Source organism: Cryptotermes secundus, unplaced genomic scaffold (assembly GCF_002891405.2).
Source record: "Cryptotermes secundus unplaced genomic scaffold, Csec_1.0 scaffold682, whole genome shotgun sequence".
NCBI lineage: Eukaryota > Metazoa > Arthropoda > Insecta > Blattodea > Kalotermitidae > Cryptotermes > Cryptotermes secundus.
This window is the reverse complement of record NW_019730110.1, coordinates 262,345-289,440: the sequence shown is the minus strand read 5'-3', so window position 1 is coordinate 289,440 and position 27,096 is coordinate 262,345. Positions and strand designations below refer to the sequence as shown.

Genomic DNA, 27,096 nt, shown 5'->3' with positions numbered 1-27,096 from the left:
GCGTTTTTCTGTGTTTGTGTACAGGTAGAGGCCTTGCGACGAGCTGATCACCCGCCCAAGGAGTCCTACCGAATGTGTAAGATCTAGAAAAACCGAAGTGAACGGAGAAGTTCATGGAGGTAGGCCTAGGCCCACTGGGGCTGTAGTGCCAAGGAAAAAAATCAGAATTCATAAATATATTTTTTAGTTCTACACATCTATTACTAGACTAATATTATTTGTTAAAAGTACAGGCCTTCTTAGTTACATCGCCGTGTAGTTTGGAGAAAATGCGACGTTTCGGAGAAACATGTCTCCTTCAACTTCAGGGTTGAATAATAAGACAAAAAAAAAACCAGCAAGAAACAGGATTACTTTTCGACCTTAAAGATGAAAGTGATATGTTCCTCCGAAACGTCAGTCTCTCTGTGACCTACACAACATTATAGTCCAGAATTCTCTGCTCTTCATAGCCGAGGTTGTGACAACGTCAAATCCAGTGTCATTACTTTTATTTTATTTTTAGAATAAATATTTAAGTAGACTGCAGAGTATACTCACCTACGTTAACTTTGTCTAACAATATCTACAATATATATACCCTCTCCATGTTTGTAGAATATAGTAATTTATTTACAAACAGTGTGTGCTTTGTATGTTGTTTGTTTTGTGTTGTGTGTTATGTGCTGCGTGTGTGTGTGTGTGTGTGTGTGTGAGAGAGAGAGAGAGGGAGAGAGAGAGACATCCGTATGACATGTCACATTCCTAATCCCAGTTCCTTATTTAGCGCCATCAAACCGAAAGCTGAAAAAGCTTTCGCACGGCAGCCATGTTCATATTCTACCGCAACAAAAGATGCGTACTTTCTCAAGGTCTGTTAATATATTGTCCATCTGCTGTGGCGACGGGATTGCGTCATCGTCAGTTAGTGACGTTGACAGTTACATCATCGCTTGAAGGTTGTTGGGTTCTGTTTCAACATACTTCCGGTATTCATTCGCTGGTGGGAAATTTAAATATCCTTACACGAGATGTTTCTTCTTTAAGGTTGGCTACACATGGTATGAAGTACTGTGATTCGCAGAGAAAATTGATTTTATTATGCATCATTTCAAGACACAAACTTAGTGGTCCTTGTGGTATTCCCGCCTCAGAAGTTCGCACTATTATTCGTGATTTCATTCTTAAGTAATAAGGGTAATATTTACATTTTTATTGGTGATTCCTTCTTCAGGTTCATAATCACATAGGTAGTCAACAAATTCTGCAACTTCATGGAGCCCAGATATACATTGCTACATTCACTGGACTCGCAGAGAGGAACGTACTCTCAGACAGTTCAGTCACTTACACGCCTTCATAACTTATTACTTCAATATCAACTTTAATATTATTTTCATATTTACGCCTAGGTTTACATAATGGCACCCTCCTTTCAGGTTCTTCTACTAAAAATTCATATGCACTCCTCATATTCCCGTGCGTGCTATATATCCATTCCATTTTATTATTTTTTTAATGCAAATGGGGTTTTTGCTCGGTGGCAGCGGTACTGCAATAAGATAAAACACACAAATAACACACACCACACTCAAACAAACACAGCACACAGAACCACGCAAACAATAAAGGACGCCCTATACACAATGAATACGACGAAAATACAATTACAACTGCTTTATTCACATTTTTATCAAAGGGTGGTTAAAGACACAAATTACATGAACTGCATCCGCTGTGAGAATAACAGTCCGTCGTTGTCAGTTAGTGACGTTGACGCCTTGGCCTGTAGTCCGCAAGCGAACTATACCGACCGAGCGACCGTCGCTTTTCGGCGACTCGTAGTGCTAACTTTAACGGATAGAGGGTGTCGCGTGGTCAGCGCAACGGATCACCACGGCCTCTAATTTCGGTTTTCTAGACCGGAGCCACCATTTCCTTGAACTAGCTCCTCAATTATCCTCACGAGGCTGAGCGGACCCCGTTCCAGACCCACTACTTCTCAGGAAATCTGGTAGCACCGGAAATCGAACCCGAGACCTCTGGGTCTGTAGCCAGGAACTCTGACCACTAGACCACAGGGGCGGTCTAGTGACGTTGACTCTTATGGCAACTCCCGTCTTCCATAAGCTGGTCGGAAATTCAGGCATAATTACAGAGAAATTTTGTTCCGTAAGATTGGCAACTCAAGGCATGACGTACCCTTGTTCATAGAACAGATGGAATTTAGGATAGAATACAGTACGTGTATGATTCAGAAAGATTGTTAGTATTCCGATATTCAATCTTAAGCAAACCGGTAGCAAATTTTTACTATCTCACTTTCTGACGCTTCTCATTCTGAAGGGAAGCGTGCGGAATGTAAAATGGTTTTTATCTAAGACTGCATAAAGTCAGAAATCGTGTGGGCAGGGAACTATTGACACACAAGTCAAAACAAACGTGCACATCACAGTATTTATTAACTGAGCTAGAATGAAATTTATGCTATTCCGTACTCTAATGAAGTTTCAAAAGTGTTATAAATGTTGAAATAATTGTTTAGTTAATGTGAATGCTTGCGTGCATTTTCAGCTTTCCGATTTACAACAGTATATGTGTGTTTTCCTGGAATAGAACTTGTTACTTAGAATCAAGTTTATGTATCAAACACTGTGTGTATGTATTACTTTAACATGTACAGTCTGCACGCAAATGTATTCGGAGCTTACCTGTATTGTAGACTGCGAGACGCCAGGTGAAACTTGTTATTTCCTGAGAAAACAGTCAATTATGGGAACGGGAAGAATTCTTAACTATTGGATTCGTCCACCACTGCCCTCCATACTACCTAGACTGACTGTTCTACATGACCTTGAAATTTTGACGATGAAGATACGTAATTTCCACGACTTCTGGTTCCTGTTCTATGACTCTGTCAGTATTGTGACGTATGGACCCGTTGCTAGGCAACGGATAGGTAAAAAACTTCCCAAGGACATAGATTCTGGGTAAACAGCCCTGTGGTAGGTAAATCCTACAACAGTACATGACAACAATAGACGTCCGTTGTTAGGAAATGGACGTGTTTTCTAGGGATCCGCCTCTAGGCTATATAAGTATCAGATTGTAGCAAGTCCTTGGCGGTCAAGGAAGAAGGGTTAAGCTGAAGATTTATTGTGTTTATGAGTGGTTGTAAAGGAGTGATCATTAAATCAAATCATCCAATCCAATCTCCGTTTATTAGTCACGCCCATAAACACGTGTCGGTATCTAAACTCTGTAGCACAATGACAGGATCTAGGAATGATGAATTGGAAAAAATTAGGAAGGGTGCGGCTGTCATCGAAATACTACCCTGATATTGGTCTGGAGGGACTGAGGATTACAAAGAAAATCCTAGTGTACCAGGCTGTGATTCAAACCGAGCGCCTCCGACATCCAGATATAGAGTGCTACAGCTTCACCAACCTGCTCGATGGTGTAAACCTGCCTCATTTCTACTTTATCCACCATAAATCCCACAAGGACTGCCTGGGATTGAATGCAGAACCTCCATAGTGAAGGGCTGGCGACGAACCGTGTGTTATTGAATAATCCTGTACCAGACACTGCCACTGAAATGTAAAGACGGTTGGCATCATCATGCAAAGCCCCAAGCATTCTTAACCTCAACCCTAGTTGGAAGCGAATGGTTGCTCTTACCGACTGGCCCTTTAATCACTGGTAAGGAAACCGCATTACACATTGGTTACGAGGCTAGATGGAGCCCAGGTCCGGGTTTTAAATTTTATTTGAATTATCATAAAAAGAACCAAGAATATATCCTAGAAAATTTCATAAATTTTCCTCCCCCATTCTTATGGGTCTTAATACTTTGGATTTTCCCATAAAAATTTTCGACAGTGAAATTTGGAAAATATTCCAAATTTGGTACGTAATTTCTGTATAAATTTTTTGATTGATTATTAGATTCACACCCTATATCCGTTATATTAAACAAATAAATATTAGTTATAGTTCGTAAACTTTTAATCAATTAAATCGTTAAGTCTCATATCAGAAGTGGGCCTATGGTCCAGGCACATTTCAAATGAATATAAAGGAAAACTGTACTCGTCTCTCAAGAGGAGACTGTACGCGTCTCCAAGTACAGTGACAGAAAAAATTAGGGATACTCATTAATATTTGAACAGAGCCATCTGTTCTTTCCACATAATCAATAGATAATTTATATTAATTTATATAACGCTATTTACGTTGGCCTTACATGTATCTTTGCACTATCTAAAATATCTACACATTTTGTCAAGTCGCCTCACTTTATCAACTTTAACTGGACATCGCCTATATGTGGCAAACATTTCTTCTGATCACTTACTGAGTCATTTATTAATTGCCTCACTTTAAGGCATTGCAAACAAGATTCTTTTTTCCCTGGCACTACAGCCCCAGTGGGCCTAGGCCTACCTCCATGAACTTATCCCTTCACTTCGGTTTGTCTAGATCTTAGACATACGGTAGGACTCCTTGGGCGGGTGATCAGCTCGTCGCAAGGGCTCTACCTGTACACAAAGACAGAAAAATTCACAGAAACATCCGTGCCCTGAGTGGGATTCGAACCCACGATCCCGGCTTCCGAGCGAGCGAAGACAGTGCATGCCTTAGACCGCTCGGCTACCGTGACCGGGGCAAAAAAGATTATAGACCCCTAATTTTTTTGTCAGGTTGTGCAATTCAGTATCTTGATAAACCATTCTCAAATATTTCAAATTTCAGAATTTAATTTCCAAAATTGCGTGAGAGATATGTTGTCTGCAAGGGGGGGAAAGAATGCGGGAAGGGGGAAAACATTTTCGAACGCTGTTAACCAAAGAATAGAGAATGACATTAAAATGTACATTAAACAAACTTGGCGTGTGTATTTGCTGACAATGGAATCCAGTGATGGGATCTTGTGAACGTGGTAATGAATTTTCGGGTTTTAAAAAAAGGTGGAATATTTCAGAGTAGCCATCAATTTTACGCCCGTATTATACTGATTATTGCTGGTTGTCTTAGGTAAAAGGCAAAAAAGATAAAGCTACCTATATAACAGGTCATGGAAGTCCATAAGGTTGTGAGACGTCGAGGCTCCCACATTCTCTAGACAATTGACACTTAGATGGCAATGAAATTGTCAGCCTTACGCGCCGGCCGCCCTTTACCTCCAGGAAGATTCCTGCTACTCATTTCTGTTAGAGGCTGAGTCTACTCCAGGGCCATAATGCGGCTGGAAGGATTAGGTAAATTGAAAAATCTAATGACCTCATAGGGAATCGAATCAGCGACTTTCTGGATTGTAGCATAGTGCCTCAACCAAGTGCGCTACCGCCTGCCTCCAACGATAGGTTGATTTGTGTATAATTAATTTGGAACAATGTGCAGTGAAGATGTCTTGTCACAATTCGCGATGATATTGCGTGTTTTTTTTCCCGGAGGGATTGAGTGAAAACTGAAAATCTGTCAGCCGATCCCCAGGCCGAGATTTGAACCCTTGGTCTCTCAGATAGTAAGCCGGAACAGTACCGATTCATTGCCGTGTTCACAAAGGCCCGCCGCTCGGCCAGTCGATTCCAGTCCGTGATCTCTCGCGTTGTTACACCAACCTGCCGGTTGCTCCCAGGCTTCCATGTCTCGCAGGTATTCTTCCTCGGCGAGGTTCCCCAACAACTAATTTGTATGCAAGTCTTGTTTCTCCGTCCCGTGACGCTACCCTGTTCACAATAACTTTTCGGACCTAATTATCCAGATATTAGTATCTTAGATTCTTAACTCAGTCTAGACTTACTTCAATTCCCTTTTGTCCATATACTGTAGCCGGGGATTTGTTTTGAAGTACCTTCTACTGCTGTCCTGTCTTGATGAGGCTATTTTCGCAACATCGAAGGAAAACAAATAAGTGGTTGATTGTTATTGTTAGTACGTGTACTATTGGCTGCGCACCGATCACATTGGCTGCGCGGTCTAAGGCATGAACCATCTTCGTCCGCTCGAACGCTGGGGTCGTGGTTTCGAATCCCACTCGAGGCATGGCTGTCTCCGTGCTTTTCTTCTGTATTCATGTTCTTCTTTGTGTAGGTAGCGGCCTTGTGACGGGCAGATCCCGTGTCCAAGAAGTCATACTGACTGTGTGTAGGATTGAGAAAGTGAAAAAGCGGCCAGAGTCCAAAGGGCTGTGGAGCGATAGGGAAAAATATTGGCTACGATATATTTGATGTGCTAGTTTGGTGGAAGATTTTGGTATTCCCCTTCTTGTGCGCTTGCGTCTAGAGGAGAATCTTGGCAACGTGAAGACCCTAGCCCCTGTTACGCATGGTAATTACTTTTAAGGGATGCACATTGATAGCAACACAAAAAGGATCTTTTTCCTCTAGGAGAAAACTGATATATATATATATATAATTTAAAAAAAATCCTTTAGTATCGGTAAAATTTTTAAAACTACAAATATTTAACGTATATAATCTCACATAAGGAAAGGAACACAAATATATATTATTTTCTCCAGAAGAAAATTCAAAATATTTGTGAAGGAATCTTCTCCGGCGATCAGGAGATCGACCCTGATGATGGAGGAGGGGGGATATTCGAAACATTAGTTTTTATCTCAACACTAACACGGAAAATTTAGCACATTTATTTGTCGCAAAAACTTAAACTCTTCCAGAATAATTACTGTATTTGTAATCTATTGTGAGGTGATATTTTGCTCTTTTTCCCACTTTTATGTTGTTTCCCTGGTGCTGTTACTGATGTCTAGTGTTCGTTAATGTTTGTATAATTTATATGCAGACACTATTAGACCTCCTGATTTGTAATAGGAGTTCCAAGTTGTGATTTAAATCGCTCTGGCTCTTACAGAATTGCGTGTCAGCCCGTTTCATTATGCGCTGAGCTTAAAGTGCAGTTCCACAAAGCATCAGCGCGCACGCGATCTCGTACGGCCCGCGTGCAGCCTCCCCTGCATTCTACTTGCAGGTCGTGAGTTCGCAGTTCCTAGAAAACTGTCGGCGGTTGCATTTCATTTGAATGAGTTAATAACCTCTACAGCCGGTGAGGCTGACTCCGAACTCTTGTGGATCACGTGAGCTTCGTAATTCGGTTTTACTGCAAACCGGCAGTTTCGGGTCTTCATTTCGAATACATGAGAATGAAAAATGCAGTGCCTGTTTATTTTAAAATGTTCGTGTTTATTCCAGTGCAACAGAGAATTTAAGCTATACTATGTCTAAAATTGCCGGTCACGGTAGCCAATCGGTCTAAGACATGCACGTTCATCGCTCGCTCGGAAGTTGGGATCGTGGGTTGGAATCCCACACAAGGCATGGATGTTTTGTATGTTTATGCGCCTATTCTGTGTCTCTGTTGTCCTATGTTTAGGTAGAGGCCTTGCGACGAGCTGATCGCCCGTCCAAGGAGTCCTACCGTCTGTAAAAATGATCACTGAAACTCAGAAATCAGCCCTATAATCCAAAATGCTAGCAAGAGGAAGGAAGAAATGTCTAAAATTGGGGAATGCTGTAGTGAAGTTGGTTGAGGCACTAGGCTACAAGCCGGACGGTCGCTGGTTCGATTTCCGATGAGGTCATTGGATTTTTCAATTGATCTAATCCTTATAACCTCACTATAGCCCTAGGGTCGACTCAGCCTCTAACAGAAATGAGTACCAGGAATCTTCCTCAGGGTAAAAGGCGGCCGGCGATTAAGGCTGACAACCTCACCGTTATCTGTGAGCCGATTATCTAGAAAATGTGGGAACCTCGACGTCTCACAACCCTATGGGCCTCCACGACCTGTTACAGGGATAGCTTTACGTTTTATGTTCTGCTGCGTCTAAAATATCCTTGAGTACATATCATAAGATAATGACGTAAATTGTTACATGAAAATGTCGTATCTTAATATTCTGTTGTTGGTATTAGAATTTATTTTCAGTTTTTTTTACCGTCCACCATGCAACGGTATCAAGATTTAAAATTAAATCCTTTGCTAAAACTCGTCACTGCACTATATGTTTCAGCCTACTCGACCATCATCAGGTGCATTGAACTTGGGGCCAACTGCTGTGACTTCCGCGCTACTACGATCTCCGTTTTCACGTGTATAATGTTTTTAAATGAAGTCAATTAGTTTCTCTTCTATGCCACATGCATTGTCTCTGTAATGTGTAATGATTATTAATGGACAACTTAAAGATATCCCATGAAAAGAAGATCCTAACACATTACAGAGATAATACAAGTGGCATAGAAGGAGGGACTAATTGACTTCATTTTAAAATATTATAAATACAAAAACACCAAACTCGTCCAAGGAGTCGTACTGTCCATTAAGAAACTGAAGAAGAGGCCAGGGCTCAACACAGGGGCTGCAGAGCCCTTAATGAATTACTGAAATGACTGAAATGAAAACGCGGATCGCAGTAGCGCGGAAGGGACAGGCAGTTTCCTCGAATTTTAACGCACCTGATGATGACCGAGTAGGCCGAAACACGTAGCGCACTGACGAATTGTAAAAGGACTGAATTTTAAAATCTTGATATTGTTGCATGGTGGGCGGTAACGAACTCAAAATAAAGTATGTTGCGTCATCAGTTATTAGTTGCTTTATTCTTTTTCTTTTTTTACTGGCACTACAGCCCTGTTTCGTAACAGTGATTTTCTTTTTCCGGGATTGTGTATATAACCCCACGCCCAACCCCAATCTGGACGACCAAGGATTTCACTTCCTCCGGTCCCTACTCTTTGACATATCTGGCATGGGTGGCCCTACCACTAGATTACGCTCACGCCAGCACATCTTTCTAGGCTATTCGAGCGCGCAGACCTCACCACGATAAGCTTCTAGTCCCCTGTGAGGAGTTAAAACGGTAGTTTTATATTTTTCAATTATTAAGTTTTAGGACAAGAGATTGCAAGATAAAGTAAGAAACGCACGAATTATTACCAAAATTTAGTCTCCCGTTAATGTCGTATAGTTTTAGGATTAGTAATGCAATTGTAAAATGAAATTTATGTTGTTGGATGCTCGAAGCATGCGAGTATGTGCAGTAGCCTTTGTTTTGCCTGTTACATCGTGTTCAGCTGCGAAAGCTTTGGTTTGAAATTGCCTCTTTTGTGCAGGAGAGGCAGACGTAATGAGCAGTGATTCCATCGTTTCAGTGGGCAAACAGTTTCAAACGCAAGAGGGCATGCATAACAGTGCGGACCGAAATTAACTTCGCACAAGTGTGCAGCTAGTGAATCGAACACCATTCAAATATCGGTTAGTCTGTTGTCCGCAAAAATTGAATACTGAATTGGGTATGGCCGTTACTTTTGGCTTAGCCGCATCAATGTATTCTTCTTATATTAATATCCTTACGGCACTTTCATCAATTATTTATTTATTTATCTTTATTATTTAATTATGTTTTAAATCACTTGTCTTAATTTGTTAAATATTTGACCAGTTAGTAGTGATTTTATTTCTTAATTATTATCGTTATTATATAATAATTGTTTAGGAGTCGAGATAGCTCAGTCGACATAGTGACGGGCTATAGACTGGGTGGCAGCATTATCCAATCCACTAAGGAGTAAGATTTTTCTCTTCTCTACAACTTCCAGACTGGCTCTGGTGTCCACCCATCCTCCTATCAAATGGGGACCGGTGGCGATTTCCCAGAGAGTAAAGCAGCGTCAAGCGTGACGCTGATCACTCACCTCCATCCAATGCCGAGATGAAGAATTGTGGAGCTACTTGTATACCTGCACTTCCTTATATTTCTTCATGGCACAACTTTTTTTGCTTCAATATAATTGTTTATAACAAATTCTAGGTAATTCATAGCTTAAAGCTGAAATTCCAGTATCAGTCATTAGCATTGCCTTATGTCGTAGACCTGTGGGTCTGTATTGTACTTAAAAATGTATTCTTAATTAAGAAAACGATTGCATAGACTACGCAACAAAAAATGTTAAATTCCTCAAATTTCCTCGCTCAAAATATTGTGGCGTGTAGAGCCGTTGCTATTCAACGACCGCGAGACAAGGAAATATACCAGAGCCGTTTATAAGCAATGGTTCGGTAAACACGTTCCCCCGGCAACGAATACGCATGCAACAATCGAAATATTGTTGGACTATAACAATGCAATTGGGTGTTCCTGAATGATGTGCTCTGAAATGTTATAAGGATAGAACAAAGTCAGAGGTTTAATTCAGTTGCGAGATATTCGCCGGACAGTAATGAAGTAAGCACAGAAACCGAAGAATCTCCATTGTTAATATCCCTTGCCCGGAAACGACTATTGAAAAACTAAGAAGAGTTAATGTGTGCTCTAATGATTTGTGAAAGAGTTTTGCCTGTGGTTCTGTATGGGTGTGAAGCTTGGTCTCTGACATTAAGAGAGGAACACAGACTGAGGGTGTTTGAGAACAGGGTGTTGAGAATATTTGGACCGGAGAGAGATGGAGTGACAGGAGGGTGGAGAAAACTGTATAACGAAGAGGTGCATAACTTGTACTCTTGTCCAAGTGTAATTAGAATGGTCAAGTCAAGGAGGATGAGGTGGGTATGTCATGTAGCATGAGTGGGGGAGAAGAGGAATGCATATAGGATATTGGTGAGAAGGCCGGAAGGAAGGAGACCACTGGGAAGACTGAGGCGTAGGTGGGTGGACAATATTAAAATGGATCTTAGAGAGATAGGATGGGATGGGTTGGATTGGATCGATATGGCTTAGGATAGGGACCGGGCTCTTATGAACATGATAATGAACCTTCGGGTTCCATAAAATGCTGGGAAGTTCTTGAATAGCTGCAGAATTGGTAGCTTCTCAAGAAGGGCTCAGCTCCATGAGCGAGCGCGTGAGTGAGTGAGTGGATTATGAGTTGTGTGTATAAGCGGCCACTAAATATATTCACCAAACCCCGTCTATATTGACACACACACTACGTGGCACTATCATGATAATGTTCTCCAAGCTCCTCCCTTTTACACTTTTGTATAGTTAAAATTTTGAAAAGGGCATGAGTACGTATATGGCGGTTACTTACAGATATTTACTGTTTAAATCTGATCAGACTTAAGTAGCTTTCTCCTCCTGCCACTTAATGTTGTTTTTAGGTTAGGCAACGTATTAAGTTTACCGATCGGAAAATCTTGTTTCTAAGGAAGCGCTGGCTTTCCTCTTCCTGCTAAACCTCTAGTTGTGCAACTTCATGATATCCTCGGTCACCATTCTTGTCTCGTTCTGCGTTCACGTGACCGTCCCTGCATTTCCTGCGTACACTAATATACTGAGTGTTCATAGCATAGTTGGTACAACGACTGGCTACGGGCTGGAAGACTGAGATTTCGGAGTTGGACTCCCGGTAGGGTCAAGAATTTTCTCTTCTCCAAATCGTCCAGACTGGCTCTGAGGTCCCCCCAACCTCCTATCCAATGAGTACCAGTGCCTTCTTCCTCGGGGTTAAAGCGGCTGGAGTGTAAAGCTGGCCACTCACCTCCAAGTTATGCCGAGGTCAAGAAAACATGTATATATATATATATCCACTCCTCCATATAACTTCATGGCATAGTGCTTAGTTAGTTAAGCACAAGGAAAACTTTACCTTATTACTGAGTGTTCAGTGAACTCATGTATATCGTTTAACGGTTGGATAATATTGATTAATGAACAGGATAGGATATAGATACAGATAAACGGCCATGCGATAATTTAAGATGTAATGTCTGCAGTGTTCCGTGAGACTAACAGTTACGGGCTCTGGATCGGATGTTTGGATTTATTAACATCTTTTAATTCTCTTTTAATCACAATCAATTATAGCGCTGTTGCTACTTCAGCCACTTCACAAATCACTAGAACACGCTCCATTCTGCTTCTCGTTCCCCGTTGTACTCCATTATATTCCTTGTACTCCTCTGTACTACTGCAGTTGCCAGTTCTGTGCCCTCTTATAATTCTATGATTCATCGGCACGGACTCCACGGAAAACATCTTTCTTCCGTTCTCCTAGAATGCGTTTTTAATTTCCCGTTACCTAGCAATGGATGTCCTATTGTTGAGAGCGTAACTCCGGGACTGTGTTTACTGAGCCGTTGCCTAGCAATAGTCATATGCGTCACAGTATTATATGGATCTGTTTGGATGGACTGCGAAAATCCACGAACACTTTTCCAAGATACTCGAAGTCCAGTTAGAGATTTGAACGGAAAACCAGGCGAATAAAAGTCAGAAGTGCTGGTGCTTGAATCAACAAGGTTTTTGCTCTAATAAGCGGGTTTAAACATGAAAATGTTACTCTGATTCAAGTAACGATAGGACATTTTCATGGCGCCCTGTTTCTGCAAGGGTGGCAGGGCTGCTTACCTTGAGTCCTATACTCAGTTAATCAGAAAGCATTCAAACAAGTGAAACAGAAGCAGGAACAAACGTGATTAACACTGGCATATCTCTGCTAACATTTCGGGATAGCTCAGTCGGTATAGAGACGGGCTACCGGGTCGGGGTTCGATTCCCTGCAGAAACAAGAAAGTTCTACTCCTCAACGTCCAGACCGGCTCTGGGTCCCACTCAGCCTCCTGTCCATTTCCTCCCCGAGGAAGGAGCGGCCGAAGCGTGAAACTGACAAGTCTCCATTTAGTCTCGAGGTCAAGAATGGTGGACCTTTACTTCCACTCCCCCCGACATCTTCACGGTGTTATGCTTAATTAAGCACACAGAAAACTTTACCTTCAACTCATGATATAATACTTTCCAAAATATTCCGAGTGTATTACAAGATAAAGAGGCAAAATGTCTGTTTTTCATGTTGCCTCTGCTTGATGCTAGGAAAGCCGTAACCTGTCTTTTAATAAGAAGAAATGTAACCTGTATACTCTTAAGACTGCCGGTCACGGTAGCCGAGCGGTCTAAGGCATGTACTGTCTTCGCTCGCTTGGAAACCGGGATCGTGGGTTCGAATCCCACTCAGGGCATGGATGTTTAGTTTGTGTATGTGTGCGTTTTTCTGTGTTTGTATACAGGTAGAGGCCTTGCGACGAGCTGATCACCCGCCCAAGGAGCCCTACCGAATGTGTAAGATCTAGTAAAACCGAAGTGAACAGAGAAGTTCATGGAGGTAGGCCTAGGCCCACTGGGGCTGTAGCGCCAAGGGAAAAAAATACTCTTAAGGCTACTTGCAGTATTCATTCATTCATCAGTAATCTGTCAAGACGACAGGTCCACAGTCTCTTCCAAAACAGTTCNGAGAAGTTCATGGAGGTAGGCCTAGGCCCACTGGGGCTGTAGCGCCAAGGGAAAAAAAATACTCTTAAGGCTACTTGCAGTATATACGTATATATATATAATTTGAATGTAAACGTAAGCAGTCTCCTTGTCTCGTATGAGCCTCTATAGACGGTCCTGTGTATTATACGGGTTCTGACAGTAAAGTTCGCGAACTCTACGCGGTACAAGTGTTACATACCTCAGTGCTGAATATCACATCAATATACTCCCTTTGGAAGCTACGCGCCGTTGCCAGCGCCTAGTCCACCCTTGAAAACAATTTTGGAATTGGTTTTGTGGAATGACCTTCAGAGCTGCCGTCCTATTACTCCTGACGTCATCATCCTGGGAGATTGGATAGGAGACTGGACGCTGTGGAGAAAAGGAGAACCTAGCACTACCGGGAATCGAACCCGGCCGTCCAGCTCTCTGAGTATGACGTAATAACCTGAAAATAACAATATATATGACTATATATATATATATATTCTTAAATAACCATTTCCATTTATAAAGCTAAGCTTCGATATGGAAGTTTTAACATTATTTCTTATATTAGTATCCTCAATATGGATGAATCATCATTATAAAATGAAATAAATGTTTGTAGATTCCGGAAGGATAATTTAGGTGTATTAAAATTCTGCCCGCTGACACTTAACATAATTCTGAGTTTGTCTGACTGTTTGCGATCAATACCAATATACTTCTCAGCATTGCACCACGATCTTTGTACATTTACGCGGAACAGGAAGGGCTAATGGCAGCCATAAGTGAATTGCTTTGTGACGTCACTGTACTGACCCAAGGTAACCATGGCAACCAGTTTACAGCACAAGTACAGATAGATGAGAAGAGAGAGAGATAGAGGTTGCACAGAGAGGGTGTGGTCAGTCAATGGTAAGCTCTGATTGGTCAGCGTAGAGATCCTCCATCGATTGGGAAAGTCGAGAGGGGCAGTAGGCGATGCTGTGACATCAAAATAGAATCTGATATTAGAAGAGAATATTACACGGAAGTGCGATTAGTAGCCTTCTGTACTCATGCGTTTTGTTATTATTATTTCTGGGTATTTGGAAGGAGTTGATGAACCTGGTCTTCAGCAGTGTGGGTGTACTGATCGTAGCTCTAACACACGGGCGTCTGAATCCTTTCATCCTTTCAGACACCAGTTATTCTACGTGTATTTCATCATCATCTCTCATTCTCTTCCTCCCGTTTCATTATCTTATTCTCTATTAAATCTCTCCTTCTTCCTCGTCTTTCTCTTCTGAGATTTGAAGTTTTCACAGCGCCGACTATGAAGGGTTCTATCTTCTGGGATGTAACGCCGTGTAATGATAACCTGAAGATGGAGGCGATATGTTCTTCCGAAACGTCTGTTGACTTTGAACGGACTACACCGCGTTATATCACTTATGATTATTGTTTTATGGGATGTAAAGCCAGGTAGTCTAGTGGAATTTTATCGAGGTTTTCTCTACCACCCTCAAGATGGAGATAGCACTTTTCTCCGAAACGTCACTTTTATCTTTATATGTGAGTGGGTGTATTCCTCTTCGCAGTCATAAACTCGTCATGAGGGGGAGGTTAGTTGTCGGCTTCAATATCCGGCGGCTTTCTTCCTCAGGAAACGCCAGGCCTTACGCATTCGTCCCTACAGCCTGTCTCCGAAGAAGAGATTGTCCTTCGCTGTCGTGAGTACAGGTCCCGTCGTCCGACCCGCAAGCGGTCAGTCACTTCACCGATAGCTATGCCGACTGATACGGTCTAACGCCAAAACGGATCTCAGAAAAATATTATATAAATGTGAAATAGACCGAAGACTGTACTCTTGTACAGCAACGGAAAAATTCACTGGCTTCAGTTACAATATTCGAAAACATCCATATTAAATCTTACTGCTTTATTTTCCAAAACTCCTTGTGGACACAAGTGTATTTTGGATACTTCTCAAGAAATTTGTTTCCTTCTTAGAGTAGTCACGGCCCCCCTGGACGTCGTGACACACACTTTGATATATTGCGCCCTTTCCTTTTTAAAATGTAATACTAGGTTCAGGATAAATAGAATTCACTACATGGAACTAGAGACGGGACATAGGTCCTGTCCATCGGCATATGCGGTCCTTACGTGGACTGGATGTGCTTGTCTCGAGAAACCCATCGCATAACCTTCTGTTTCTGCAGAGCGCCAGTACTGACAAGAATCTCTCACGCTTACAGCATTCACTGCAAACTGAGGAAAAGTCTGAATCCATGATACACGTGATCTCTAACGACCAGAAACATAATGAACATAAAACTGAAGCTCGAAATGTTGTAACCAATTTTCAGAAGACTATAGTCCTTGTTCAAGAAATGGCATATGGGCGTCAAACACTATTTCCTTCGCTTAGTATTATTAGTTTTATGAAATTTATACCTCATTCGGTATATTAAAATGATCTTTCGGAAAGATGTAGCCAGTATGTTCCTCCGAAATGTTGGTAAACCTACCAGACTAAAGGGCGTCACATCCGAGAAGATAGTGCTCTGAATAATTGATAGCGTTTATATGTATTGCAAGTTATCACATTGACCTGAAGGGGATACAACTCCGTGACGTCAGTTGCAGTGAGCCGAGGTACAAGGAAGTGACTCGGATGCTGAGCAAATCCTTTTGTCTTCTGTACTGAGCTGTGTTTCCTTCTGCTTCTTGTCGTGTTATATTTATACAGTATTTTTAAATGTATTCATAGTATTAAATTTTCGCGCTAGTATAATTTTATATTATATATAAAACCCATGTTAGGGAGAACCGGGATAGCTCAGTTGGTATATCGACTGGCTATGGGCTGGACGACCAAAAGGTCGGAGTTCGAGTCCCGGTGGGGGCAAAATACTTCACTTCTCCACGACGTTCAGAAAGGCTCTGTGGCCACCCAGCATCCTATCCAGTGGGTACAAGGGACTCTTTCCCCGGGGTAAAGTGGCCGGGGCATAAAAATGACCACTCATCTCCAACTATTGCCGAGGTCTATACATCCAGTCCCCCATACGTCTTCATGGCGTAGTGCTTAATTAATTCAGTACAGGGACAGCTCTACCATTACCACTGTCCCTGTTAGGTGGGTCCCTGTCACCACGGCATGGCGCGTCCTCAGGTTGCGGCTGGAGAAGACGCCCTCCAGGTATGGGGGATAACTGCGAACCCATGAAATCGGCGTTTTTATTCATTCTTATTACCTAATCAGAAAACACATTAAGTAGGCAGTGAAGTGAAGGGTGGCGTTATGAAGGATTCCGAAGCAGCACTTGCCATGCGATGGCCTAACCTAGGTCCTATGTGAAGTCCCTTTCATTTCATTTTTCCTATCATAGCTAAGAATATGCTTTTATTTCGTGAAAAAACTTCATGAAAATTATTTGACTCTCATGACACTCCATCTTTACTTCTCCGCCATCTTTCCTTAGATACAATTTCTGTCTTTGTTCCACACCTTTCATTATTCCCTTTTTTATCTTTAAGGGTATGAGGCAAAGGGGAAACTTGTACCTCACTTCCTTCTCTTGACGAGTGAATAATCAGCTCAGGGGAGGAAAAGAATGTTCTTAAACAAGAGAGCTGCTTTAGTGGGTTTGTATCGAGAATGTTAGGACTCTGAGAGAAGAATTTCAGTGAATAAATTACCTGATAACTCAATTACGCAGACATCCACCTACATACACTGCATCAGCACATGCTTAAGAGACGTAATGATGCTTGAACCGTGGTCTGCTCTGCATTTGCTCTTCTCTCTCTCCGCACTGTGCAGAGGCACCAGATTCATTGTTTGTCTGTTTAACGTCGCGCACAATAGTGTGGCATCTAGACCCGTTGCTAAGCAACGACCGCGAAAGAAGCAGCTATAAAACATCCGTTTGCTAAGTAACGATTTCGCATACAAGCATATTTCTACAGCAATAATGAAACAGTGTTTTCTGTGTGATCCGTGCCGAGATATTATAAGCAGGACAGTTAGTGAGGGTCGGTTGAGTTGGTTGGCAAGTGGCGTAAGTTAATCAGTTAATGAGTTAGAGAAGTGCTGAGGTTCAGTCATTGTGGGCTGTTGCTGTTAGAAACTGTTAGCTGAGGCACGGTGATAATTCGGGAACCAAGAGGAAGGGGAACGTCAGAAGTTGGAAGCCACTACCAGGCAACCTTTCCAAATTTTGCGGTGCAGGAACGCAGGCTAGAGGCTAATGAAAGCAAACAGGTCCTCGTTCTAAAAGTATCTCTACCTAGGAACATTAGCACTGGGGGTTTTCTTTCTTTTCAACCTGTTCTTCTGATGAAGAAAATAGAGTTAATATCGAAAACATTGTGTTTTTTCTTGAACTTGGATAACGGACACAGTCCGAAAGGAAATATTATCACCCTATCGTCAAAATGTGCCAAGCTTTGAATATGGCACATGTAATGCTTGTTCTTAGGCTTTGGCAGCAAGAGTTTATGTATGACTTCAGCTGTAGAGAATGTTCCGTGTAGAACGATGAAGATTTTCGGACGTTTCGATAAGTATTGTAATTAACAGTTTCGTCCCATCACATATTCTCAAATTTGCGGCCCATTGCGAAATTTATATAGGAGCTTCAACCCACCACATACATTAACCTTGAAGATTGAATTGTTTGCGGAAAAGATGGAAAAAATTCAATATTCCAAGCCGCGCATTCCCGAAAGCCATAGTTGTATTGTATAATTATATTTTACACTTAGGTATTGACATTTAATAACTAAGATAATAAGATAACTCCATGGTTATAGTCCGCAAGCGAACTATACCTACCGAGCTACCGCCGCTTGTCGGCGAAGTTAGTGCCAACTTTAGCCGATAGAGGGTGTCGCGTGGTCAGGGCAACGAATCCCCACGGCCGTTAATTTCGGTTTTCTAAACCGCTTAGAGTTGACATTTAGCGCAGTAAACTTCGAGAAAGGGTAACGGTTTGACACAAGCTGCGTCAGAATAGAATTAGTGCCGTAATTTATTGAACATTTTACATAAACACGGTCTGGTTAAGGAAACACGACGTTTCGGTAGCTAACTCTGCTTCTTTTCTTAAGAAAATTATGATACCTAATCTGCTGATCCCATTAGATCGAGCTCTTCTATTTCCTCGGTGATAAATTACTTTTATTGTATTTACATGATGATAAAAGCACAGAGAGTGCTCGAAAATTTGTGTTCCTGTAACCAAAATCAGACGATACATTGTGTTCAATATGTCGTGTGTATGCCGGTTTAATAATCTACACCGATGAAACACCGAGCAGAGATGTGCTCTTTCATGAAGACAAAGTTTTTTCAGAATTCATTCAATGATAATTAGGTCGCACCTTCAGCTCCTTATATACGTAACCTGGGTCGACAGCCTCTAACACAAATGAGTACCGGGAATCTTCCAGGGAGTAAAGGGCGGCCGGCGCGTAAGGCTGACAACATTACCGCCATCTGTGAGCAGATTGTCTAGAAAATGTGGGGGCCTCAACTTCTCACAACCCTATGGACCTCAGCGGCCTGTTACAGGGATAGCTTTTTATATAAGTAACTTGTATATAAATCATAAGGCGTTAAATTTATAATTTCTAAATTAAGGCTATAAGTCAGAAGGCTGTACTTTGTTTTGCGCTGTGGATTCGGAACATATCTTGGATTTATGGCGCCATTCTTAACGTGAAATGAGGTTTCCAGCTGCAGCTGTCATGAAGACACGGGTGTTCTTCTTAGCTATTAATTAAAAGTAAACTGCTCATAGCTACCTCATTAATGACGTAATTTTTCTTTAATTCGTCGGCACCATAACGGTATATGTTCTCTGTTCTGCTCCGTTTCCAAAATGCAGTGTTGATTCATATTCAGAGATATTTCCTAGTTTCTGTTGGCTTCAGATGAGGCTGTAATTGAAAAGGGCCTGCTAGTCCCTTAATGATGTCATGCTGAATTAGGAGCGGGACAACTACGACATATAGATATACAGAGGTACGGTTATCCCCGAGCTAGATTAAGCGCCATGCCTTGGAAACGTAAGGGCAAGTGGAAGTAAAGCCCCACGCATTCTTGACCCCGGTATTAGATGGGGGTATGTGGTCAGATTCACGTTCCGGCTGTTTTACTCCAGAAGGAAGGAACAGCTCTAGCCATTGGATAGGAAGTTCGGGTGGACCCAGAGATTCGACGCTGTGTAGAGCAGAAAAATATTTTGGCTTTGTCGGGACAGGAACAACTATTCTTCGTTGTCCAGGCAGTAGCGTTGCTCAGAATATACAGAATGTCCCAGGACGAAAAGTCAATATCCTGGGAGGTGATAATATCGGTCATTCTGTGCAAAAAGGTGTATATGTACATATGTCCCTTTCCGAACGGTTTTCGAGATAGCGCTGTTTCACTGGATAGTACACTGTACACTCTACAGACGAGCAACACGCCATGTCCTCACACGAGTTGCACCGAGATAGAGCTATTTCACTGTACAGTACACTGTACAGAGGAGCAACACGCCATGTCCTCACACGAGTTGCACCGAGATAGAGCTATTTCACTGTACAGTACACTGTACAGAGGAGCAACACGCCATGTCCTCACACGAGTTACACCGAAATAGAGCTATTTCACTGCACAGTACACTGTACACTGTGCAGACGAGCAACACGCCATGTCCTCACACAAGTTGCACCGAGATAGAGCTATTTCACTGTACAGTACACTGTGCGGTCTAAGGCATGTACTGTCTTCGCGCGCTTGGTAACCGGGATCGTGGGTTCGAATCCCACTCAGGGCATGGATGTTTAGTTTGTGTGTGTGCGTTTTTCTGTGTTTGTGTACAGGTAGAGGCCTTACGACGAGCTGATCACCCTCCCAAGGAGTCCTACCAAATGTGTAAGATCTAGAAAAACCGAAATGAACGGAGAAGTTCATGGAGGTAGGCCTAGGCTCACTGGGGCTGTAGTGCCAAGGAAAAAAAAACTGTACCAACTTTGTTACTTGAACAGTAAGTACCGGTATTAGAAACAGTACGTAATATCTCTTTCTTACTAATAATTTTGGAACGGTACAGTGAAACAGTTGGACCTCGGAAACCGTTCGGAATAGTACACGTGTACATATACACATTTTTGCTTAGAATGACCGATACTATGACCTCCCAGAATATTGACACTTCCTCTTGGGACATTCTGCATACAACTACTTATATCCTAAATTATTCTACTCAGTCAGTGAAGTCATTTATCCAAGGAATTCATCCAGGTCCGAGACTTTTTGCAAATATTCAAAACAAGCTCTTTTTTACGGTGAGGAGTTGTTATCCCCACGCCCAACCCCCAAGCTGGAGTACCACTCTTTGTCGGTTGTCCACGACTGCTTACTCAATATATTCGCAGCTACCCTCCATACTTGGAGGGCGTCTCCTCCATCCGCAACCTGAGGATGCGCCATGCCGTGATGACAATGATCAAGTCATGGAGGATGAGATGGACAGGGCATATAGCACGAAGGGGGGCGAGAAAAAATGCATATAGGATATTGGTTGGAAGGCCGGCAGGAAGGATACCACTGGGAAGACCAAAACGTAGCTGGGTGGACAATATTAAAATGAATCTGAGAAAGATAGAATGGGATGGGATAGATTGGATCGATCTGGCTCAGGATAGATACTAGTGGAGAGCTCTTGTGAAGACGGTCAGGAACCTTCGGGTTCTATGAAATGCTGGGAAGTTCTTGAGTAGCTGCACAACTAGCGGCTTCTCAAGAAGTGCTCAGCTCCTTGAGTGAGTGAGTGAAGTCGATGGTTGATTATTTAACGACGCTGTCAGTAGGAGAGTGTATAACATGGATGACAAGATAATTAATAAATGTAGAAGTTGGCGCAAAGAGAACTGGTAGGGAAAACCAAAATTATTGGAGGAAACCCGCCCCATCGTCACTTCGTCCACCACAAATCCCCCTGAGATAGAACCCGGACTGTCACGGTGGGAAGCCGGAAATTAACCACACGAAGCAGAATACCTTACAACTGACGGTTTCTTGTAAGGCGGCCGGAGCGTGAAGCTGACTACTCACCTCCATCTGGTTCCGAGGTCAAGAATGGTGGGGCTATACCTCCACTTCCCAAAACGTTTTCATGACGTGATGCTTAGTTAATTAAACACAGGAAAGACTTTATCCTTTATAGGCAGACGTAAGCACAAAACACACCTTCAGACATCAGTGCAAGGTGATTTTGCGTAAGGGAGATCGGTTGCGTAGGGAAAATGAAATGAAGATTAGATGAGAAAAAGTTCGTAGCGTGTTGCTAGGAGGCGGAGAGGAGCGCTGGAAGCTGGCAGGAGTACGGGAGGTATCCAAAGCACGCAGCCTCTAACATTCCTACTGCAGGCATAGAAGCTTTCACCTATGAAACTGGTTTCAAATTTAGAACACATTTTTATACGTTGAGAGAGGGTCTATATGTCTACTTCATGTAATAATTATGAACTCGTGATGTAAATATTGCCCTGAACTAAAATACCGCTTCGAAATCAGAAATGTTCTGTAAATTAATTTTAAACTCGTTTAATTTCGGTGACATGGCTACAGTATGAACACGGCCTTAGTCTCGACAGTGGGAATCAGTGCTTTGCTGAACGTCTAGGTCTTACCCTGGCACTTTCATTAAATACTCGTACTGTCGTGTGAACCATAAAGATAATATAAAATACGGTAGCACTCAGTGGTGGCTTTTAGTCCGTAAGAGAACTATACCGACCGAGCGACCACCGCTTGTCACCGAAGTTAACTTATGCTGACAGAGGGTGTCACGTGATCAGCGCAACGGATCCCCACGGCCGTTAATCTTGGGTTTCTAGACCGGAGCCGCTAATTTTCCATTCAAGTAGTTCCTCAATTATCCTCACGAAGCTGAGTGGACTCCGTTCCAGACCCGCTACTTCTCAGAAAATCTGGTAGCTCCGGGAATCGAACCCAGGAACTCTGCAGTGGAGGTAATATTTCCCCTGTGCTTAATTAAGCATCACGACATGAGGAGGTCTGGGGGCTGTTGATGCTGCACTCATTCTTATCATTGGTATAGGTGAGTGGTTAGTTTCACGCCGCGGCCACTTTACCCAGATGAAGGAGCCCCGGTACTCACGGGTGAGGAGGCTGCTTGGGCACCAGAGCCCATTTTTACGCCCCGGAGAAAAGAGAAATATTTTTCTTTTGCCAGGCATCGAAAACCAGTCCCTCGGTCGTCCGCACCCCGCCGTTGTAGCTTCTGACAGCTGCTTTCGTTTCCGATCTCAGACGTGTAAATGTAGGGATCCTTTTCTTGAGATGTTTTTCGTCCATTTCTGTATTTAGATGTGTCAAAATATCGTTGAGGACAGTGTCCGGAGGGGAATATTTGCACGGAAGAAGGATGAAGAGAGAAGAATTGAGAAGGCTACATAATGAGTAGCTACATAACCTGTACTCTTCACCATAATTAGAATAATCAAGTCGAGGCCGATGAGATTGGCAAGGCATATAACACGCGTAGAGGATGAGAAGAATGCATATAGGATTTTGGTGGGAAAGCCAGAAGGAAAGAAACCACTAACAAGACCTAGACATAGCTGCTAGGATAATATTAAAATGGGATCGGCTCAACTTCTCACAGAAATGAGTATACGGAATCTTCCTGGGTGTAAAGGGCGGCCGGCGCGTAAGGCTGACAACTTCACCACCATCTTCGAGCCGATTGTCTAGAAAATGTGGGAGCTTCGACGTCTCACAAACCAATGGGCCTCCATGGCTTGTTTCAGAGATAGCTTTACCTTACTCTAACCTTACGAACTTCGGTAGCATATTAATTAATTATACTTTCTCTTTGGATTATTGTAGCCGTTGCGTACATGTAGACTATGTAGCCTGGAAACGTTGGATGATGTGTGAATTATGAATTGTAAAAAATTTAGAAGAAAATATTTTCGGGCCTACTAGATGTATCATCCTTGCCTAGAGAGACTGAGAAAAGTCACGGGACAACCGGTGGCCTAACCGAAATTCGAACCGAGCTCCTCTCGAAAGCGTTGCCGGTTCGCCAGGGTGCTCTGTAATTAATCTAAATTAATTTTATATGCTACAAAAAGATCATTTACATTAATAGTTACTATCTTCTTGGGTAAGTAAAGTAAGTAAAAGTAGAGCTATCCCTGTAAAAGGCTGTGGAGGGCCATAGGGTTGTGAGATGTTGAGGTTCCCACACTTTCTAGATAATCGGCTCACAGATGGCGGTAAGTTTGTCAGCCTTACTCGCCGGCCGCCCTTTACTCCCAAGAACATTCCAAGAATATTCCTGGTACTCATTTATGCTAGAGACTGAGCCGACCCCAGGCCCATAGTGCAGCTGGAAGGATTAGGTATTTAAAAAAAAATCCAATGATCTCACCGGGATTCGATCCCGCGACCTTCTGGCTTGTAGCATAGTGCCTTAACGAACTACGCTACCGTGTGCCCTGAGCTTCTTGGGTATAATTCCATATAATCCACTGAAAGTCAACTGAAGTTTCGGAGGAATGTATAGCCTGTGTCTTCAGGGTAGAAAACAAATCGAGTAAGAAACCAGCGTGAAGGTAGATGGAAAGCAAAGCTTATTCTATCCTTCTGAAGATGGAGGTGTTGTTTCTCCGAAACGTCGGTTGCTTTTCAACGGGCGACAAGGCGTTATATCCCAGAATATAGAATTCTTCATAACCGCCGCTGTGGGAACCTGAAATCCTACGTAGAATTTTTGTTACATTTAATATTATATAAAATACGTCATGGGGGGAGCCGATTTCATAGAACACGGATAAATAAAGGTAATGAGAGTGCAGCTGCTAACTTCCATTATCCGTGACTCGTTTGCTGCTGACGTCAGCGTGTTGGGAAATGCATGACGTCAGTAACGCTCATCTCCCTTTAAGGAAACCTTCGATGTAATATCGACTTCGAACTATGCACCTGTAACTTCCACTACATACACCGATCTATTCATCACGGAGCACCCCTTCCTGTATTCATGACCCTTCCACAGTATCATCCCCCCCCCATATTTCTCGTACATAATCGACTCTTTTGTATTACATCAAACTTTCCCGTCCCCCCTCAGCGTCACACATATGAACGTAAACTTTAATTTTGCTTCCACCAACCTAGCCCTCTTGTGAATTAATGACTAGCTACCCTACATTGAAAGCAAAACGAATCGAATTTTATTAGAATTCTTTAGCAAGGAAATCGGTGTTGATCTCGGCTAATAGAAACAGAAAGGGTGTCTTTGTGACAGAATTATTGGACTCCACTTCCCAAGGGCCATGCTATCACAGCTGCGAATATTTGCGAGTGAACTGTATGCAGCTACCTCGGTTCATCATCAAACAATTCATTAAACTTCGGTTGAGATGTCCAAAAAAGTAATAACATACCAAATAGATTAATTATCCCCTATATATGTCTAGTTCAGTATCTGGAACAACAGAAGTGCCATAAGAACTAGTTCTGGTTCGGGTCGGGTGAGATGAGAGCGGGTAAATTGCTGATGGTCCTCGCCGGCAGAGCCAGTCTTGGTTTCGGGTTTTCTGTGCGTCCCGTATTGTATCAATTAGTTTGTTCCAGCACTTCTTGTTCTGTTTTAGAAAGCATTTAAGTCGAAACACCTCTGCTCGTTATCAGCGACGTATTAGTACTCTCATGCAGTTTTCATGCCATTTTCACCTCATTTTTTCACCTCTGTACTCTTCAATTTTGAGCCAGAATAGCTCAGTCGATATAGCGGTGGGCAACGGGCTGGAAGGTCCGATTTCGATTCTCGGCAGTGACAGATTTTTCTCTTCTCCACGTCGTCTACACCGACAGTGGGGCCCACCCAGCCCCTTGTTCAATGGGTACCGGGGGGCTCATTCCCTAGAAGTAAAGCGGCCGGGCCGTGAAACTGACAACTCACCTCCATCTAGTGCCGAGGTCAAGAATGGTGGAGCTATACTCTATTCCTGAATGCTTCTTTATCGCGTGGTGCTTAATTAAGCACAGGGACAGCTTTACCTTTATCCTTCAGTTATTTTTATCGTCAGGAAGCGAATGTAAATGCCCGGTGCTTCGTTGTCCCTAAGAGTTCTTCTTTATTTTCCGCTTTTCATTTGATTGGGCATCCTTGTTGCCGGTTTTAAGTCATTTATTTTGTCATGATTTAATCAATTGGCCCATCGATAGCCCCATCGAATGAAGTATCGCTTTGCACTTTGAGCATCCGTGGAACAATGTCTGATTTCATCTATCCAACCACAAAACAATTTGTTCCATTCAAACATTTCAAATTGGAGTTCAGTGTAGATGGATTGTTAAGTTGCCATGCTTGTAATCTTTCAGGTTTAAATACGCTTATCTCTATCATCACATTTTCGAATATTTAAAATATTTTACACAAAAGCCGTCAATATACCAGGGCCTGAGCCAGTTCAATTCAATCCATTTTATAGGTTCCTATTATCTAAAACCCAGTTCAAGCACCAAATTCTGTCTAAATATAATTTCGTTGTCTTCACCGTTATGCACCATATAGTAAGTGTAGTATTTGAAGTAAGTTTGCTCCTCCGAAACGTCAGTACCCACATACAAGACTAGAAGAAGACTAGACATACAAGAACCAGAAGAAAACAATATGAATTTTTACCACCTTGCAAACTTCAAATCTTGAAGTTGTCACGATATTAGATTTGAGAGGGAGGGGAGCTTTCGCCGTTGGAAACCGCTACCAAGCAACGGCTAGTGAAGACAGAGAAGACTTTATATATGTGTTGTAGTTACAGTGATCTTTGGAATGTGTATCTCAGTGAGATTGTCGTAGTTATTTGTAGTAACGAGCTGTATGAATGTCCAGTAGATCCAATTACCAATCGAAACCCGACTGTAGTCATTCATAAACGTGACAATATTAAGAGTTCATTTTTGAGGCTTCCAGTTAAATTTTTTAATTTTATTTATTATCTGTGATATTTCTATTATAGTGTTTTCTCTGTTTCTTCTTCAGCCTCTAGGGAGATTGATACATCCACCTGAAAACTTGGCTTTGCATTAATATGTGTTTGTTTCTGTAACTGAAACCTTCGTTCTAACTAATTGGCTCTGCTGTATTTCAGTGACACCGAAACTGTTATCCGTGAATTGGCAGCGTCGGAGACCTGAATCTGCAGGTCCGTGAAAATTTTTCTTATTTTACCAATTTCTATTCCTATTAGTCTTATTAAGGCTCAGTCGGTATAGCGACGGACTAGCTTGACGGCCGGGTTCGCTTCCCTATAAGAGCAATATATGTTTCTCTTCTCCATAACGGCGAGACCGGCTCTGGGGCCCACCCAATGGGTACTGGGTGCTTTTTCCCCGGAGTTCAAGCGTCCGGGTCGTGAAGCTGACCACTCACCTCCATCTAGTCTCGAGTTGAAGAATGGTAGAGCTATACCTCCACTTCTTCATACGTCTTAATGGCATGGTACTTAATTAATTAAGCACAGTGATTAAATAGAAAGAGAAAATTAGCGTGCTGTCTTCTGAAATGTGGTGTCGTTTTATCTGGTGGAAATTTACCGACCTTCGATAGGACATACTGCCTCCATCTTCGGAGTCTAAATGTAAGCTGAAAAGCAAGCAGTAAGCAAAAAGAACTCTACTTGATCCTTTCTTCTTGCTGATTGCTTGTTTCACTTACTCTTTAGCCCTGGGGATGGACGCAGAACGTTCCTCCGAAACGTTGTCAAATTTCTATCAGGCTACACGACGTCACCTCGCAGAAGATAGAATTCTTCACTGTCACGAGATTATAATC

General features: G+C 42.4%; 1 protein-coding gene across 3 annotated transcripts in view; it reads left to right on the top strand.

Moving 5' to 3' along the window:
- LOC111866208 (protein vestigial) overlaps positions 1-27,096 on the top strand; it is a 136,644-nt gene that overhangs the window by 97,034 nt on the left and 12,514 nt on the right. The window contains exon 6 of one of the 3 annotated variants that reach the window (XM_023854943.2): positions 26,414-26,467. The exons of 1 other annotated variant lie outside the window; for it this stretch is intronic. In XM_023854943.2, coding sequence (XP_023710711.1) covers positions 26,414-26,467 — 54 coding nt within the window. Of the gene's footprint in view, positions 1-9,608; positions 9,925-26,413; positions 26,468-27,096 lie in introns of those variants that run through there. One more of the 3 variants, XM_023854944.2, reaches the window with a different exon arrangement.